The sequence below is a fragment of the Branchiostoma floridae genome, chromosome 2 (assembly GCF_000003815.2).
Source record: "Branchiostoma floridae strain S238N-H82 chromosome 2, Bfl_VNyyK, whole genome shotgun sequence".
Classification (NCBI taxonomy): Eukaryota; Metazoa; Chordata; class Leptocardii; order Amphioxiformes; family Branchiostomatidae; genus Branchiostoma; species Branchiostoma floridae.
The window spans coordinates 2,040,275-2,060,168 of record NC_049980.1 but is presented as its reverse complement, the minus strand read 5'-3'; the positions used below and the strand labels follow the sequence as shown (position 1 = coordinate 2,060,168).

Below are 19,894 nucleotides of genomic sequence, written 5' to 3'. Positions count from 1 at the left end.
ATCTACAAGACTGTGCTAATTATATTTTGATAACATGGCCTGATGTGTGTTTACGTGTTGAACTCGGAAGTGATCGGGATCTACAAGACTGCGCTAATTATATTGTGATAACATGGCCTGATGTGTGTTTACGTGTGGAACTCGGACGTGATCGGGATCTACAAGTCTGTGCTAATTATATTTTGATAACATGGCCTGATGTGTGTTTTACGTGTTGAACTCGGACGTGATCGGGATCTACAAGACTGCGCTAATTATATTTTGATAACATGGCCTGATGTGTGTTTACGTGTTGAACTCGGACGTGATCGGGATCTACAAGACTCTGCTAATTGTTTTTTTGATAACATGGTCTGACGTGTGTTTACGTTTTGAAAACGGACGTGATCGTAATCTGTAGCCTGTGCTAGTTATACCGTGATAACATGGCCTCACGTTTGTTTATGTGTTGACCTCGGGCGTGAACGGGATCTTCAACACTGTGCTAGGGAGCTGTACCGTGATAACATGGCCTGTTCAGAGACTGTTCAGAGGCTGTTCAGAGACTGTTCAGAGACTGTTCAGAGATTGTTCAGAGACTGTTGAGGGGCCCAGATGTAACATACACATGTATATTTTAACGTGGCCTGACGTGTGTTTGTAAACTTGTGGAACTCGGAGGCGATTTGAATCTGCAACGCTGTGCTTATTGTACCGTGATAACATGGCCTGACGTGTGTTTATGTGTTGAACTCGGACGTGATCAAGATCTACAGCACTATATGCTAGTTATACCGTGATTACCTGGCCTGACTTGTGTTTGTAAACTTGTGGAACTCAGATTTGATTTGAATCTGCAACACTGTGCCAGTGATATTAAGTTTCCTTATGTTTCAGCGAAAATATTACTTTATGTCTAAATACGGTTTTGACCTTACTAAGCAGTTCACTTTACATGGTTTTGCAGTAAACAAGAAATTTGCTGATCAGAGCCAGGTGGTCTAAGACTTTACAATGTGCAGAGAGAGTGTTGTATGTTCCAGTGATGGAGATTAAGATTTCTCCCTTTTTGTCCTTTATTATTATGGTGTAACATGGCGAACGGCGTTCTGAGGATCACCTACTTAATTAACAAGTTCTATTGAGTACCACGTTAGGGTTTGCTCTAATTTAGAATGTTGACAGTTAAAGAATATTCATAAGTTGACGGCATTAATCTGTATTTGCGAGTTCCCTGAGTTACTAGGTTACGTTTGTGTTATAGAATGGTAACGTATATCCAGAGGAAGAAGATGTCTCAGTAGCGTCGTTGATGGCATTGCAGCGTTTCTAGAGTAACCGTTTAGAGTATTAATCGTTTGGTTACCGTAATATGTTTATAGGTAGTGGGGTGGTGGTGTTTTCTTCTTTATTCGTTTTTTAGTGTATCTATGATTACCTCCATGAAATGTCATGGAGGTTATATTTTACCCCGCGTTTGTCTGTCTGTCTGTCTGTCTGTGTGTGTGTAAACAAAATAACTCATGAACGGTTGGGCGGATTGCTTTCGTACTTTGTGTGTTGGTAGTGTCTGATGAAAGCTGGAAATGATTAGATTTTGGACCCCCTAGCGACTCCCCTTGGTACTGCAGCGCAACTTCCGGTTTTGCTATCTCGGTGTTCTGAACATGCTATGGTCATGATTTTGGAGTATTAGATAGCTCTTGTGCTCGGGAACAAATGACATAAGTTTGGGCCCCCTAGTGTCTAGTTTTGGGATAGCAGGGGCATTTTTGTCAAAAACTTCTGACGAGGATAACTCAAGAAGGGAACAACGGATTTTCATGATTTTTGGTATGTAGGTACCTTAGACAATGTTGTGCAAGATAAGATACTAATTATGCAAAATAGGAGTACATTTGCATAATTAATGAGAATATTCTATCATAGCAGTTTTTTCAATGTATCTCTTGTCCCGGATGTGCTATGGTCTTGACATTTGAATGGTAGATAGCTTTTAGCGTCATGACAAAGTGGGGCAAGTTTCAGTCCCCTAACATTTAATTGTGGAACTGCAGGGGCATTTTGGCAAGACATTCCAAAGAGGATAACTGTAGAAAGGAACGACGGATTGCCTGCATTTTAAGTATGCAGGTAGCTTGGGCAAAGATATTTAAAATGATATGCATTTTATGCAAATGAGGACTTAATTTGCATGATTGATGAGGAAATTGTATAATTCCATTGTTTTGAATAACTGGACTTCAATAAATGTAACACATGTTAATTATGATGGGTGGAATATAAGCAGATACCAAATATGGTAATAAGGAACTTATTTGCATAATTTATGTAAAAATTCAAAACCGCTTTATGATTGATGATGGGAATTTTATAATTGTGACATGTGTACGTTAGTCAATGATGAACAACACCATGCATAAATTATGTTAATGTGTTAGTCAATTGCATGAAATTTACGAAAGCTCTAAATTTTCATGGAGGTATGAGGTCGCCGAACTCTAGTTTTATTTCTTTTCTTTTAGCGGTTTGGCCTTTTATTTTGGTGTTTCTCTCCGAAAAAGTTTTACTGGATTAAACTTTTTCCTTTTTTCTGCCAAACCGTGTCTTTGTTTGAGTTTGTCCGATAATTTGAGAAAAATTTCATTTTGTAATTTTTTTTAATTGATCGCAAACTGTATCTGTCTTTGTTCGGCCCGTTTGCCCTTTGACCCGGAACACGTGAGAGTGACGTCACTCGAAGTTTGCTGGGCAGGCGGGTCGCACGGATCTTCTCTGTTCTCCCTTTTCACCCTCCACCACCCCTTTCTCCGCCAAATGTTATCGAAGGTTAAGAATTTTATTATAGTTGTCGAAGTAGTGTTGTGTTTTTCTCCGAAAAAGTTTTACTGGATTAAACTTTTTCCTTTTTTCTGCCAAACCGTGTCTTTGTTTGAGTTTGTCCGATAATTTAGAGTCTAAGACCATCCTAAATTGATCAACTTTGCTACAATGGCACCTTTGTTATGGCCAAACTTCTGTCACTTATTGTGATAATGGAAAGTTGCAACTGTACGGTCATTTTGGTCTCAACCTCCTTCATGAATGATTTTGTATGTTGTGAAGATTACTACATGTATTAAGAATTTAGCATTGTCTAATATTATGTCATTGGCAGCACATACATGTATAGGAGACCAAAATCAAATCAGCTATAGTAAGTAAGTCAATAAGCAAAGTTGTAGCAAAGTCAAGAATACCTATTACCCTAAAGTCTATGTCGGGAACAAATAAATGGTGTAAAGGATATTATCCACTAGACGGCCAATCAGCTTGCAATAGTAGGTGTCATCAGGCACCCAGGAAATCTCCTCCACAGGACGAGTTATAAACTTCAGGTAACTTTCACTCAGGCACCAGCCGGGCTGTCTGATGTCCTTTAGGGCCCCTGGAAAGGAAAGGGTCACCATGTACCTGTAGTAAAGTGTACCTATAGTGTACCAGCAGTGATATGTCTCTGAAAGTAACAAAACAATGTATATCGTACAATCAAGACTATCCTTACGTACATGTACTGCGCCAATATTCTACAATATGTGCCTTTGTAAAAAAAAGCTAAAATTGAGAAGACGAATCATTTGATGGCTGGGAGCTGCCCAAATCCTACTTTAATACCCCTACTCCGCAAGTTGAGGGACAGAAGATCCATGCAAGTCTCGACCTAGTTCTCACAACTCTCGTGAGAACTGGGTCACTCCGTGATCAAGATGGACTGATAGCCATCGAAAATTTCGAGGTTCGTGTCTTTACCTTTAAAAAGCAGTCACTGCTTGATGAAAATCTGTGTACATACGTGACTAATGAATCTCTTCAATGAATCATTTTTTGTTTTCCAGATACTCTCCATACCAATAACAGCAGCCACTAGTTTCCTCTTGAGCGCAGGTCTGTCCCGCAGACGCTTCTCGTAGTAGTGCAGAGTGTTGTACAGGTAGGTGACGGGCCTGTCGTGGAACTTGTACAGACCCCCCAGGTGGTCCAGCAGGGTCTCCAGGGACTTGGACACGGGCGGCAGCTCCAGGAAACGGTGGATCACGATATCAAACACCTGGAAATCAAACCCAATTGGCCGTAGGTAAATACATTGCATTATAGCGACTTGTCTACTTCAAGCCTCTGTACCACATTCAAGACCCCCCCATGATGAGTTTGCTCATTTGGCTCACTCCCCAGCCAAGGTTAGTGCTGGGTTGGGAGTAGCCTTAAAGCTATCATATTCTTGCACCATTTTGCTTCTTGGGTCACATCAAAGCTGAATATGACCTTCCCCAATTTGTTTTTTCAAAATCTAACAGTCAGCTGGCTCAAGTAATTTTTAAAGGCTAGTAGGTGTTACCTCATCAACCAACCAACCAACAACCAAAGACAACCTTGCTTGCAGCTCTCGACCATGATCTGGAGAGCGTTGGGAGGCCATAGTCCCCTATGTTTGACAGGGGCCTTACATACATGTGCATGCACCTTTTGCACCTACATATACATCATTTTCAAATCTTAGTCCACATGACAGATAATATCTTCTATATCTTGTGAAACATATAAACTATTATTGAAATAGTTTAATAGATCATTCCTTGACAAAGACTGGTGCTGTTCAGTCGAAAATTTGGGTTAGTCCAATTTTTGTGTTGGATATTATAGTTTAACTATTTCAATAATGACTTCTACCAACACAAATGAACTTTCAAGTTAAGGTTTATAAGCTGATGTCTTTGATAAGTTTTGCACATAAAACGCTCAATATTCATGCTGTGTCTCTACACACAAACAACTCTCCACAATATACATTTGAAAATATTTCCCTTTATTTGCTGTATAGAACTTATCAGAACTGTAGTTATGTATGTTACATTTGTACTTACTGGAAGGAATCTTAAGCAGACATTTCCAAAATAGATGGGTAAGTATGGCTGTGCTGATGTCTGGGACCCCGAGGCCAGCTCCTGCAGGCCTTCGAAATAAAACTTCTCTGGATGTCTCTGGATAACAGCATTGGAAACATTCAACAACAATGAGTAAAGAGAAATAAAAAAAAAACACTACTTTCATGCAAAAGGCAGTACAGCTAGTGGACCTTTAATACCTTTGCCAATAATATGTTTTAAGTAGCATTTGTGCGTGTGTGCGTTCTGTGTGTGTGTCTGTCTGTCATTACTATAAAAACTTGACTGGGTGGATTGTCTTTAAGTTGATATTTGATTTGTAGGTAGGTCTTGTTTCTTCTGTACATACATTTGTTTCTTTAAAAAAAAACTAAAGGTACATTGAATCTAGTACATGTATGAGTATGTAATGGAAATATATAACAATTACTCTTCTGCCAGATTGGTATCGCTTGACTCTTACTGAAGAACACAAAAAAGGTCAACTACATGTGGCATTACACGTGTGAAAGTAAAGTCAAGAAGTTTAAAAAGTTTTGAACTTTGAGCAATTCAGCAGAAAAGATAGAAAATAGCGTAGTATACTGACCCTGTGAAAGTTCATATGTCTGCTGTGCCAGTCCGTCTGCAGCCAGTGCTCCGGGGAATTCTCCTTGACAAAGTCGTTGACCCTGTTGCGGAACTCGGAGGGCTTGAGCAGCAGCAGCTGGATGATGAAGAAACAGACTTGGGCCTCGTTGCCCTCGTGACTTCGCATGGCCTGAAATGAAGGGAATGCCTGGCATTGTGCCACATTGTATGGAGTGAATTGTTGAATAGATGAATTGCAACATAAATATTTCTCCAAAAAGGAGAAAAACGTCAGAAAGAATCAAATTCAAATCAAAAAGCAAATGTCAATTGCACAACACATTAATAAAAGCGCAGGTACGTGACAAAATTCATCAACATTATGACAGACTGCATAGCACAACTTACAATACAGCTAAACAGTAATGTATACACTCGTTGGGTTTCGTTGCAGCCAAACCAATAAATAAAAATAAATGTATACACTCAGGTGTAATGACATTGAAATCTTTACACAAATCAATTCAATTACTATGAGCACAAAAAATAAGCATCTAAGGGATGATACTAAGAAAGATATTCTTAAAATTCAACCCAACAGATGGAAAAACAAAATTGTATGAGCTGGCCTACTAAATTCAACATTCAACTAAAATCATTAACTTCAATCAAATCAATCCAACAGCATACTCTATTATGAAATGTTTGAGGTGGCTTTACTTTCAGTGACCTCTTACCATACAAAAATGTGCTTCGTATTTCTACAGTACATTAGGATGGTGAAAATCTCATGTCCTCTACTATTGCAAAATTAATCCTCCCAAAAATCTATGAATTTCCAGTAGTTAGTAGAAAGAAGAGTGTCCTTACCAGGGCTAGGATGAGCCTGTCCAAGGTAACGATGTTGTATTTCCAGATCATGTCATTCAGGATCTCAATGCACCTGGGGGCAAGGTGGGCATGTGGTTAGGGTTTTGAGTCCTATGGTGTACATGTAGGTGTATATGGATTGTTATTAGCTGCATTGACTGTTACCACCTATAAAGTATAAAAGGAAAAATAACAGTGGTTCCTGAACAATTTTAGTATGATCCATACTTTCTAAATTCAGAATGGTGCAGGTAAAATGTCTGGTGCAGGTAATTTTCAATGTTACCTGCACCAGTGCAGGTATGCAAAAAAAAGTATTTCGAGCCTGATTCTGTAGCAGGCCTAGCCTGGGTACCATCCGGAAAGAAGTTTGCTCCGGCGTTCTTTATATACTATATACACTCAGTCGCTTCTTTCTCTGACATTCATTATACAGTTCACTGTATATGTCGCTTCTTTGCTGTTCCGTCTGGGATCCCGGACCACTTTAACATCTGTAATCGTCCAAATTTTGGACGCCAGCCCCGATTGGTCCCTACACATTTTATTACACAGCGAATTATAGAATGGGCTCAAGTGCTCATTTGAACAGGCATTCCAACACCCGAAATGCACTCCGGTTGCTTGGGTAATGTCTGTTGTCATCAAACAAGCGCTCTAGAGCTCATCAACTGTATCTGTATCTGTATCTATATAGCCGGTATAACCGCCGTTCGGCGTAACACACCAGCTTCGCAGGCACGCGGCGCGGCAGTAGCTGGTTATATTACACCGAACGACTCGTTACCCCTAACTTTTGCACATCTATCTGCAAGCGTTCTTTAAAACTACCGAGAGAAGATGCCCCTACTGTACTTGGTGATAACAAGTTCCACTCTACGATAGTTCTGGGAAAGTACGAATTTTTGAACACATCAATCCTAGGTTGGTAACTCTGGTATTTGAAGGCATGACTGTTTCTTGTTCTTTTTTGAGCTGGTATGAGATACTTATCCGTTGGTACGTCCACCAGTTTATTGGTCATTTTGTACATCATGGTAAGTCTGGACATTTTCCTTCTGTCTTCAAGTGACATCCACTGCAAATCTGTTTTTATTTTGGTAACATTAGAATCCCTGTTATAGTTGTTTGTGCAGAATCGGGCAGCTTGGTTCTGTACCCTTTCAAGTTTATCTTTGTCTTTCTTTGTATACGGGTCCCATACTGTAACTGCCGTTAGCACCAAACAGTTTGAATGTGCAGGTCTGCAGACGGATAGCAGAATCAAACATACATTTGTAGGAGTAATCTACTATCCAGGTTATAGCAGGACCCAAAGTCGTGTCCTTTTAATCAAGGGAAGGCACCAGCCACTTACTAGTAGGGTTTCCTACCTGGCTAAATTGACATTTTGACCTTCCATTGTATTCTCATTAATGACTGGACTCATTAAAGAATGGAGTCGTAACAAAGATTAATAGATGGGCATGAAAGAATTCTAATTATGATTTTTTGGACCTTATGGATGACGTCATCAGGTTTTATTGCCTCTTATATTATTTTCTTTTATGATAAAATACAGCACTTCGGTACATACCATTACAATAAAACTATGTTTTCCATGTGCATTAAATGATAAAATCTTTCATGCCATCATCCATATGATCCAAAAAACCATATTTAGAATTCTTTCAAGCCCATCTATCAATATTTGTTACAATTACATTTTTTCTTCATTGATGAGAAAACATTGAAAGGCCAAAGTGCCAATTTAGTCAGGTCGGAAACCTTAATTCCTATTTGACTCGTTAAAAATGAGTTGCTAGCTTCAGTTAGGGACGTCCTCTAGGAACTGGAAGTCACACCTCAAGCATGTTAAAGAACATATCACACTGGTGCAGGTAACATTGAAAATTACCTGCACCAGACAAATTTTACCAGCACCACTCTGAATTTAGGAAGTATGGATCATACTAAAATTGTTCAGAAACTATTGCTATTTTGCCTTTATACTCTATAGGCATCTCCTATAGGTGGTAACAGTCAATGCAGACAATCCATATACACCTACATCATAGGAGATTTATGCATAAAACCAGTATATGGACCAGTGCAGGCTAGGTGGAGGTAGACACCTCCAATTTTACCTGCACTAACCTGCATATACAGGTGGTATTTTGAGCCCTGGAGTAGGATACCAGCATGATCGTGGATCAAATTTTACAGTACTGTCTTATCCTGCTTGTACTTTTTGTACAAACTGGTGTGTTGCGCCTTATGGCAGTTTACCAGTTATGTGAAACAAACAAACAAATAAACAAACCTGTTGACGTGCTGGCCACCCACAGATGTGGAGAACTCGTACACGAGGAAATCTGCGAAGGTTCTGATGTGTGATGTCAGGGAGCGGGCTCCAATCCTCTCCATGATTCTGGGCAGAAAATACAAAGTTCAGCTCCTGTGCTATAAGCTTGTTCATAGGTAAAACTGTGCATGTACAGTGAGATGCATTGTGGGCAATACATGTAACATGTATGTCAAAAATGATTCCAAAATTCAGACAAGGGGTCTTGAGTTATGGGAGCAGACACAGAAGCACAACAGTTACCAAAAACAGTACACCTGTTGAAGGTGAACCTCCTTCCCAGAGGTAATAATAAGGTACAACGTAATAGTAATACAGTATGGTTGAATACATACATGTAGATGTGCAATGAAACATCAGGCCTGGTACAGGTAACGTTACAGGTGCCTGTACCTATACAGCAAAGCCCATTGCCTGAAAGATCTGTTGTTTATCAGTTATGCTTTCCTTGGTTGTCACTTTGGTCACGTCTGGTGTCGCATGAGGCCATGAGGTTAGAAGATGAATCTAAAACATTCTAATTTCAAAGATGACCCTGATTTCAAGTTTCAGCACAGCATTTTACGTCTTTACAAGTGCTAAATTTGTCTCTGTGGTGGGATTCATGCATCTTTAGTTACAAAATAAACAAATACCTGGTGTAAATTTATATTGGTACAGTATCTGTACTTCATGATCTGGTATTTTGGACCCGTACCAAATTGATTTTCATCGTACAGTACTGGCGCTGCGTGGTGCTACACAGCCCTACCTGACAGCCACAGGACTGATCCTGTCAGACTCCAGCAGCATCTTCCACAGGAGGCACAGGAACAGGGGCGGGGCACCCTGGATGGTGAAGTGTTGGACCGTCTCATTCTCGTTTGTCATCGACTTCCACTTGCGGAACTCGTCTTCAACATTCTTCTTCAGGTTCAGCCTGTTCTCCACCTGGACTGGATTCTGGAACACACATGTTCAAAAGGTGCTGTTGGTCAGTGTCAGAACCAAGGGAAAATTACAGAAACTACGCAAAAAACTCCAGACTTTGCATAAGGTGCAGAATCCCTAACTACTAAATGTAACTACACACAAGTGACACAACTAAGTAACACAATGTAAAACCAAATCAGTAGTCTAAGAGTAAAAGAAAAAGTTATGTCTTCGATTAAGTTCCAGAGCTATCAACCCTGGCTTATTCCCGAGAACCATAATAATTATTGTAGAGTGGTATTTGTTGCCATTAAGTACAGTATCTTCCTCAGTCAGTTTAGGTAGCTTTAAAAATGCTTCCAGGTACAATTGCAAAGGTTAGGTGTAACAGGTTCTTCAGTGTAATATAACCAGCTGCTGCTGTGCTGCATGCAGTGAAGGTTCTTTTACTGGCTATACAGGTACATATAGATACAGATTTAGTAAGAAGTGCTTGGCAATGCACATCCAGTTTGCCTATATTGTCAATAACACTAGTTCACATATATGTATGGCATTTTTTCATATGAGTAATTGACTGACACAAATCTGGAAAAACAATAAACCAAGATTTCTTTCAGATCTGTTTTTTTCTGTTTCTCTTGTGAGCATCAGCAGTACTCATGACCTCTATGCACTACATGCACGCTACAAACAAGTTAGACCCTTCAGTACATATCAGTACGCAGTACTGATGCTGAAAATACCTCAGGCATCGGAGCAGGACTTTGGTCCCTTCCAGTAGCATGCAAGTCAGGTGAGCAACACAGCCGGGACCTGAACTCACAACCTCTTGGTCCAGAGACACTAACTAACAGGTTATGCAAGCTACCGACAAAGTTGAAAGACGTTGAAGAGGTTCATCACGTATGCACACAGTTACTACCAATTTTCTTCCAACAGAGACTGTTTTAAAGGTAAGAGTGTACCTCAAAATTTTCGATGTCTGACAACACATCTTGATCACGGAGAATGACCCAGTCTCGATCTTGCGAGAGAACACCCTACTCCGTAAGGAGGCGGGAGGAGGGGGCAGATGATCTATGCAAGCCTGACCTAGCCTCGCGTTCTCTTGCAAGATCAAGACTGGGTTATTCTCCGTGATCAAGATGTGCTGTCAAATATCGAAAATTTTGAGGTATGTAGGTTACCTTTAAAACAGTCACTGTTGGAAGAAAATTGGTAGTAAAAGTTGAAAGAGTTTTTCACCTGTTTGAAGAACTGCTGTAGAGCGGGCGGGAAGCAGGACAGGGTGTGGGTGGCCCAGTTGTGGGGGGTGTTGGACATCAGGGTGGTGAGGATGTCCTTACACCAGTTACCCGACAGAGTCTCCGAACCTACATGGTACAACACAGTCAGTGCACTTTTTTTACAGAAGAAAAAAACTTTATTGCACGACAATTGTACACGGCACAATGTATGGCATTACACACTATTACACAAAGTACATAATAGAGCTATAGAATAAAGCTTAACATCTTAGTTAACATAACAATAAGGGCTAACATAATTCTTTGATATAGTATTGAGATGGAGGGGGCTAATCATTAGTACCTATACAGCATTAGGAAGGTTAGACATCCAGGTAAACTAACAGGTAAAGACAAATCAATCCCTACGACTGGCAGGATTTGGAGATAACTTCTGGATGTTGCGAGTGACATCTGTTACTTTTCTTCAGTCTCTCTAGAGTTAAGTAAGAGGAAGACTTAGAGTGACTCATTCTTGTGACGCTGAAGAAGACTGATGGATGTCACTTTGACTACAAACATTTCAAAGTAATTTATCTGTCTCATCCAGTTGTAGAGATTAATTTTTCTTTAAATTTCACACAGAATATAATTATGTATGTTGATAGATTGTGTCTGTCTAAATATTTGTAGAATTCTTGAAAATGTCATATTAGGCCAATAGGCCATGTTGCAGAAACTCAATGCAGGGCAGTGCTAGTTTAAGCATTTATAAAAGAAATATGCAAAACTGAAGGTTGCTAACACTAGTTCAACTTTTATCATCAATCATCATCTTTGCCACATGTCAGTCAATATTCACCTTTATCTGTGGAATAACCTATATCCATTGTTATTAAAGACAGGGTATTTAGGGATCTAAAGACGACTGATGGTGCAATATTTTGAAAATATTACAATTTGAAACCACCATGACTCCATTTCCCCAATGCCTAGTTTAGAAAAAACAACGCACATAGGTTACCCTGCAGATACAAGTGAGCTAGTGTTACATACATGAACTTCCAAGATAACTTCGAACATAACATTTTGTTTCGTTGGGTTTCAAAGAACATCCAACTAAGTTGAGATTTGGGCTAGTTTGGGACACAGGCATTTGAGGTACACAAATTGGACTATGGCCATTATTGTTTTTGAACCCTATAGAGTCTGGACCACAAACATACCTGTAACATGCATGGCTCTTGCTAGGGTTAACACCAGTGCTCGATTTAGCTCCTCAGATTCAACAGAGAGGATCTGTTTGGGGTCGTTGAGGAACCTGGACAGCTGTGGCTGGACTTCTGCACTCCCCAGACCAGTGATGAGCCTCAGGGCAGTGCTCTCCACACTGCACATTTGGAGTCAAGGTAAAGGTTTAGGTCAAAACTATAAAGCCTCCATATCAGGCTCTACCAGTCAGGCTTTTTTTCTAAAGGCATATCTTTTTTATTGCACCCGGCATCAATTTATTCATCAAATAAACTGATAAATCTCCCTCTGACTGGCCACTAATAAATAATAAAACAATATACTATGCATTTCATTTAGCTGAAACTGTTTTTTCCTCTAAACCAAAGAAAAAATATTCCACAAGTCTATCTAATATTCTCTCTCCTGCCTACATAAAAAGGTCAAGCAGTAGAACCTTGGACAAAGCATCACACATTGTAGTTCGACGAGGCTTCGCTATGGCTCCCGTGTTAAAGCCCATAACCAATACAGATTTGGTGCCAAGGTTATCATTCTCCCACACAGAACCTATACAATATACCATAGGACTAATTGCTGATCGAGTCTGAGGTGCCCATTTTGTGTGCATGACCTAACTGGTACGCCAATCGGGGTATAAAGCCTATGGGTTTTCTTTAAAATACATAAAGTCAATTCTGTGATTGGTTGCTAGCTGGTTAGAGGACATGCCCACAAAAGTGGAAATGTCAGCCCGGTTTAGTAGAGCCTACCAAGGCGGACCTTTTGCGGCTGTAGATCACGGTAATTGTCGGACTGTGAAGGTCCAAGTAAAAAAACACCACTGTGCAATTGTTGTACATTCTAAACCTTGAGTATTTACAGCTAATTATATATGCATACTATATAAAAGAAATGAACGCATGCCTGGCAAAATGAATTAAAAGCGTACATTCACTCCGTGAACACCAACCACAATCAGAAGCTAAAGATGCATGTAAGCAGAGTTATGGGAATTGGAGAGTTTCCAATGCGGGAAATGCACCAACTTTATGGTGCATTCCCGCCACAGGAGAGCGCGGGTTCCTGTTGCTTCCCGGTGGAGAGATTCCCGTACGGGAACCCGCACTTCCCCGTGGAGAGATTCCCGCCACGGGAATCCCTCCCCGTGTGGTGCTTTTTCCGCACGGGAATATCTCCAATTCCTGTGAATCTGCCTACCTCAAAGATGCCATGTACCAGACAATTTTGAGCAGTATTCACAACGTCATTTCCAAATCTGAGTTTTGATTGGCTAAATTCGGAAGAAACCAAAAACGGCTACAGATTTAGAAAGTCTTCCTTCTTGGGAAGACTTAACAATGTTCATAACGAGTAGTGATTGGCTACTGACCAGAGATGTAGCTGGTTTTGGTTGGTCTGTTTATAATGAGTAGTGATTGGCTACTGACCAGAGATGTAGCTGATTCTGGTTGGTCTGTTTATGAGTAGTGATTGGCTACTGACCAGAGATGTAGCTGGTTTTGGTTGGTCTGTTTATGAGTAGTGATTGGCTACTGACCAGAGATGTAGCTGGTTTTGGTTGGTCTGTTTATAATGAGTAGTGATTGGCTACTGACCAGAGATGTAGCTGGTTTTGGTTGGTCTGTTTATAATGAGTAGTGATTGGCTACTGACCAGAGATGTAGCTGATTCTGGTTGGTCTGTTTATGAGTAGTGATTGGCTACTGACCAGAGATGTAGCTGGTTCTGGTTGGTCTGTTTATGAGTAGTGATTGGCTACTGACCAGAGATGTAGCTGATTCTGGTTGGTCTGTTTATGAGTAGTGATTGGCTACTGACCAGAGATGTAGCTGGTTTTGGTTGGTCTGTTTATAACAGGGCTTTAGCCAGCTCGAGATTTTTTTCCGTCAGCCAATTCCCATTGACGGAAAATTCCTGTCAAGAATCTTTTTTTTTCCGTCATCGCGTAAAAATTTCCGTCATTGACTGCGAAAATGTCTACCTCGTCCGATATAAATGTTGTCATTGGGAGAAAATATGACACCACGCTGACGTTTTGTAATAATGTGAACAGTAAAACATCGTTTCTTTGCGTTTTCCCCGCAAAAACACGGCGCTAAAATCAACTCGCGGGGTATGCAAATCTAACATTACATATTCTCAATACGCACTGTTGATTGGTTGATCGTAACATCTGGAGGGGCGTCTCCTCAGATCCCGCGCTCTGATTGGTAAAGCTATGGATACCGACCCACGATGCACCGCGCGCACCAGCGTTCAAATATTTTATTTGTGTGAAAATGTTACATTTAAAGGCAGGAGAACGCTATATTTTTCTATTACACAACAATTTTCTAATTAAGAACACAATTACTCAAAGACTCTTTTGAGAAAACATGCATTCATATACGGATTTATGGTGCATTTGGGGAATTAACCCGGAAGTGTGCCAACAACAACGTGGCGTGGGTATCTCATCTGTGTCGCTGCAAAATTAGCGTTTTCTCGTCAAAACAAAAACAAAATTCCCGCTGAAGAGAACCGTGCAACATTTTAGATCCTAAAGATTATGTTTTTGATCAAACTATTTGTGGATAGCATGATGTGCCGGTTCTTTTAGCTGCGACTGGCACCTTGCGTTGTCGCAAGCGGCGCGGCTGGGCGAGCGAAAATAATTTGTACGGCCAGCCCCGGCACACTAGCGTACAAGTTAGGTTTTGATGAGTGTCAAGATTCCAAACAAAGTTCGTAGAATGCACTGTTCTTGGAGTGAGACCTTGAAAAACGGGTTTTTAATGAGATTATCGTATGCGAAAGGGTGCCGACACACAATCGTCAACAATCATGACAATAGCAAAACAAACAGTGTGTCTGGCTTTCCGACAATGGGCTGTCCAGGCGTCCCCAGGCCGTAGCTTCCCTCTTTTCAACTTGGCCTCCTTGCTTCAATCAACAATTTTTTTTTTCCGTCAAGGTTGACGGATTGGTTGAAATTTTTTTCCGTCACACGCAGCAAATTTCCGTCAATTGACGGAAAAACGGACGCTGGCTAAAGCCCTGGTTTATAATGAGTAATGATTGGCTACTGACCAGAGATGTAGCTGGTTCTGGTTGGTCTGTGGGACAGCAGCCAGGGAGTGCAGGTGGGACAGCAGCTGTACCCTGTAGTGTGGCTGGATGTGGTGCAGTCTGTAGCTGAACATCTCCAGTAGGGTGTGCAGGATACCCCACGCATGGCTCTTGAACACGTTGGGTAACAACTGACCTACAGGTAAGCAGAACAAAGGAATATTTCTCGTATGATATTCTTAGCAGGGAAAGTGTAGAGGTTAGCCTGGGTACCATCCGGAAAAAAGTTCGCTCTGGCATTCATTATATACTATATACGCACTGTCACTTCTAGCTTTGGCATTCATACATTTTATGTTTTTCTCTGCTATTCCGTCTGGGATCCGGACCACGTTAACGTCTGGAATCATCCAAATTTTGCAGGCGCTGATTGGTCCCTACACATGAGCGAATTATGGAATGGGTTCAAACGCTCGTTCAAATCGGAAAAGCCCTCTGTCCCCTAGCGCATGCGGGCCCCGGGCTGTTGTCATCGAACGAGTGCTCTAGAACCCATTCCATAATTCGCTCATTAACTGACCTTAGCAACAAACGGTTTGAATGTGCAGGTCTCCAGACGGATAGCAGAAGGGAACATAGGAGCGAACTACTATCTGGGTGGTACCCAGGCTATGTAGACTTTGTAGAGGTCACAGGGAAAACAAAACCACTGCATAAGTTATGAGATCATTGTAAAGCCTTCTAGTAAGTTCTTACTGATGAAGCCTTTGATGCCCAGTGACTCTATCTCCATGTAGACCAGCAGTCGGCTGTAGGTCTCCACCAGGGCTGGGGCCAGGGCCAGGTTGGACTTGGTCTGGGCCAGTTTGATCACACGGGTCACAATACTGTGGATCAAGCTGGGAGGAAAATGGCATATTTATAACCTTTACTAATAACATTGGCATGTTATTACAGCAACAATTGTATATTCTCATATGGAAACAACAAGTAACAAAAACATTGATGCTACAACATCTTCTTAACTTGTACGTTAAAAAGGTCATTCAAACTTATCTTAACTGGAAATGGTTCGAAATCAAAATAAAAGTTATTTTGGTACGTGAAAGATGAATCAATGTTATATACTACTTCATATGTGGTTGTTATGATACTGAAATCATCTATTTAATAATTCATCTCAAAACAGGTGGGTAGCCACTACAACTTTTGCCAGCACTATCAGTAACTGTTATATAAACTTCTTACTCTATCCATTTCTTTACATTACATTGCACCATAAGTAACATCATTTACTTCTGTTATGAGCCAAGTACCTGAAATAGAAAATAAAAGACAACAACATGAACACTGCTGTACCTCATCTTGGCATGGACTGTCAGTGAATCCAGGAGGTTCATGGGTAATGGTGCCGTTGGTCCTGAGGCGACAACACTCCCGGGGCCTGGCAGGGGGGTGGTTGTCTTCCCGGAGCCGTATATAGTCTCCACCAAAACCCCCATGGGGAGCGCAAAAAACTCAGTATTGGTGCTATCTAAAGAAGGGAACATAATGGAAGATTTTGACAAATATGCCATTGTAGTTCCAGAGCAAGCTGCTAGAGCTCGAGGGCTGTTCTTAAGTTATGATGACCACGAATATCCGGAAACACAAACAGACACACACACCAAAAACTATACTACATGTACTAGTAGTACCTCCATTTTCATGAAAAGGTAATAATAATACATTAAAATGGAGTACGAAAGTTCAAAAAACGACAAAATAGCAAACTTTAAGGTACAATTATAAGTGTAATATTATACAGTAACTGTTGAATCTGATGATAGTCTTCCCAGACTAGCTCCTTGTTTGCTCCAAACTTTTGATCAGTTTGATTTTGAAAATTTGAATTTATCGAAATTCTATATGTTGACTGTACCATCAGATTCTGCTACTTACAAGCATTGCACAGGACTGCTATTCTGTAGTCTGACATGGGGAGATTCTTGGCCCCTCCTCTCAAACTCTGTTGTAGAAACCTGACAAAAACAACAACTTGTGAAGGTCCAACATTACAATCTATGGACCAATAGGCAAAGATTATTAATGAGTCTTCTTGTGGCAGAACCAAAATATTAAGCTTCCTGTGCTGTCACTTTTACAGTAGATGTACTATGCCAGGGCTCTAGCCAGCGTCCATTTTTCCGTCAATTGGCGGAAATTTGCTGTGTCTGACGGAAAAATTCTAAAACCAATCCGTCAACCTTGAAGGACAAAAATCCTTGGTGGAAGCTACAGGCAGCTTGGGGACGCTGTCCACGGCCGTAAAAGCCACACACTGTTTGTTTTGCTATTGTTATGATTGTTGATAAAGTGTGTCAGTGCCCTTTCGCATACAATAATCTCATTAAAAACCCGTTTTTCAATATCTCAGTTCAGTCTCTCTAACTCTGGAATAGGGTTTTCGCCAGTGCTGTCTCCAGGACCCGTCCCTCCGTCCCTGGACGGAAATTTACTTGTTGGGACGGAAAAAAATTTCAACCATTCCGTCCCAAAAAAATCATAATTTCATCATCTTCATGACATAAAAATGCAGTTTCGTAAGCTTAAAATGGCAGATTCAATAACTAAAATAGCCTTCCGAACCAAATCGGCAGTGTGCTATTCGCGTGGCGCAAAAGAAGGCGGGGCTGCGGCGTTATCTTACCTTACCACTGTGCCTGACCACAGTTGTGGCTCTTTAGGCTAAAGTCCCAATGTCGACTAGCACCACAGTCCAAACATAAACTACGGGTGAGACCAGGACTCTTGAACTGATGATGTGGCGAACACGCGGTGTACGCCTGTTCTTTTCATAAACATTTTCCAGACACGCCCTACTGGCGAAAGTTCGGGGTTTGGCAGAAATCAGCTTCTTTTCGTACGTAGGCCGCCCGAGCTGTGGGCGGAGAACGCATCCCGCCCAATTTGTTTCCATATAGTAAAAGATGTGTGTGTACTGGTGTATGAACAAGCATGACAAGAAAACATCTGTAATGATCGATATCACTTTTTTTCTATGTTTTATTTTGCAATGCCGATCGGAATCACGAGGCCCTTGTACGTTTTCAAATCAACATTAACGGGAAACTGCACTTCATTATGAACCTGACACGGCAGTTCAGAAATTATCTTTCTTTACTCGGCCGTCGTGTGTGTATCGGTGGCCTCAGTAGACCGTCACACTTGTGATCTCCATAGTTCTACAACCATCAACAAAGGAGGTTTTCCCCCTGGTGCAAACTGTAAACAGACGGTAAAACCATATTCTCACCGTCTACGTCTACGATGTGACGAAGCCACGGCCGGTTCTTGCGACATTTATCTTCAAAAGCACGTTTTTGCTTGGAGTTGGGACCGAGTTCGCAGCGCCGTGTTCGTAAAGTTCCGCGTTTCATCGTGATTGACATGATGTTACCGCTTTGTCCACGCCGCTGCTGCCTGTGATTGGTGGGAAGTTGATTGAATTTGTAGAATTATGACGCACGCCCTGTCGCAGGCGCTACTTCAAAAGGCTGCCGCCGATGCTGCTACCATGGTAACATGTCTAGCCGCGTTTTCCAACTCGCTGCTGTTACAGCTTACATACATATTTTTCGAGGGAATGTAAACCTGTTTTCACGGGAAAATATCAGGAATCGATCTTGTATATTTTTTGCCGATCTTCCACTAAAATTATACGGGAGTAGCCTGCGACGGTATTCTTACCCAGCGCTGTAAACATGATCGCTGTTGGCAATTTTCCACCGATCTGCAAATCTGTACCCTTTGGACGGTGCTGGACGACGAGCAGAAAGGTGTTCAATTTTATCGAGAAATGCACATTCCTTTCAATACGATCTTACGATATCTTACAAGCTGAAATGCGTCAATGGACCTCGGCCAATAATGCCAACACCCGCGGCGTTATCCAGCCCTAGAGCTATTCACAAATTATCAACAAATACGTAAAAATGACGACGAAAAAGTATCATGCAAAGTTCAGAGTGTAAACGCAACACTGCTTAACGAACAAAATATTTCGTCAGCGAAATGCCGACCAAGGGGCGGGCAGTCGGAACAAAGCCTTTTGTTTCGACATCGTGGGGTGTCGGTAGTCCTACTTTACGAAATGAAATTCTGCCTCTAAAAATACGTGAAATAGCGTTTTAGAGGGTTTGAATTTTCAATTTTTCTCGGGGGAGCATGCCCCCGGACCCCCCTAGTTTGGCGAGCGCCTGCGACGCTCGCGTCGGGCCTTCGGCCCGATCCCCCCCCACCCCAATGTTGGGGACGGAAATAAATTTAAAGCTGGAGACAGCACTGGTTTTCGCAGTTTTCACGACAATGGGAATTGGCTGACGAAAAAAAAAATTCGAGCTGGCTAGAGCCCTGTACTATGCAGTCAAAAACTTCTAGTGCCATTGTTCAATGTAACTGTTACATAATAATAACCAATTATCGAACAGAAAAATAATCTGCATTTTTTCAAAACTGTAATATTTTTCTGTATCCCTGCCATAAGTCAACAGCATGAAATAATGTCAGATGGACAGTGTACTACCCCTGTCACATTATCCACGATCTTCGGGCGTATCGATGGAAGATCGGCCATATCTAAGATCGACAGAGGGTTGGGCATATTTTTCACCTGAAAACCGTCCCTGTCGAGCAATAATTGTTTCAACAGTAATGTTCCAATGTCCGAATCAGTTGATAGAATTTTCAAACGTGCCGTGCTGGTGTGCACAGAAACCAATCAAATT

General features: G+C 41.2%; 1 protein-coding gene across 1 annotated transcript in view; it reads right to left on the bottom strand.

Annotated features, from left to right (window-relative positions):
• LOC118409331 (mediator of RNA polymerase II transcription subunit 23-like) overlaps positions 1 to 19,894 on the bottom strand; it is a gene marked incomplete in the record, with an annotated part of 45,312 nt that overhangs the window by 9,362 nt on the left and 16,056 nt on the right. The window contains 13 exon segments of the mRNA XM_035810285.1: positions 3,269 to 3,406; positions 3,868 to 4,066; positions 4,881 to 4,997; positions 5,491 to 5,679; positions 6,342 to 6,414; positions 8,644 to 8,751; positions 9,437 to 9,627; positions 10,846 to 10,973; positions 12,053 to 12,216; positions 15,150 to 15,324; positions 15,885 to 16,027; positions 16,488 to 16,662; positions 17,070 to 17,149. Coding sequence (XP_035666178.1) covers positions 3,269 to 3,406; positions 3,868 to 4,066; positions 4,881 to 4,997; positions 5,491 to 5,679; positions 6,342 to 6,414; positions 8,644 to 8,751; positions 9,437 to 9,627; positions 10,846 to 10,973; positions 12,053 to 12,216; positions 15,150 to 15,324; positions 15,885 to 16,027; positions 16,488 to 16,662; positions 17,070 to 17,149 — 1,880 coding nt within the window.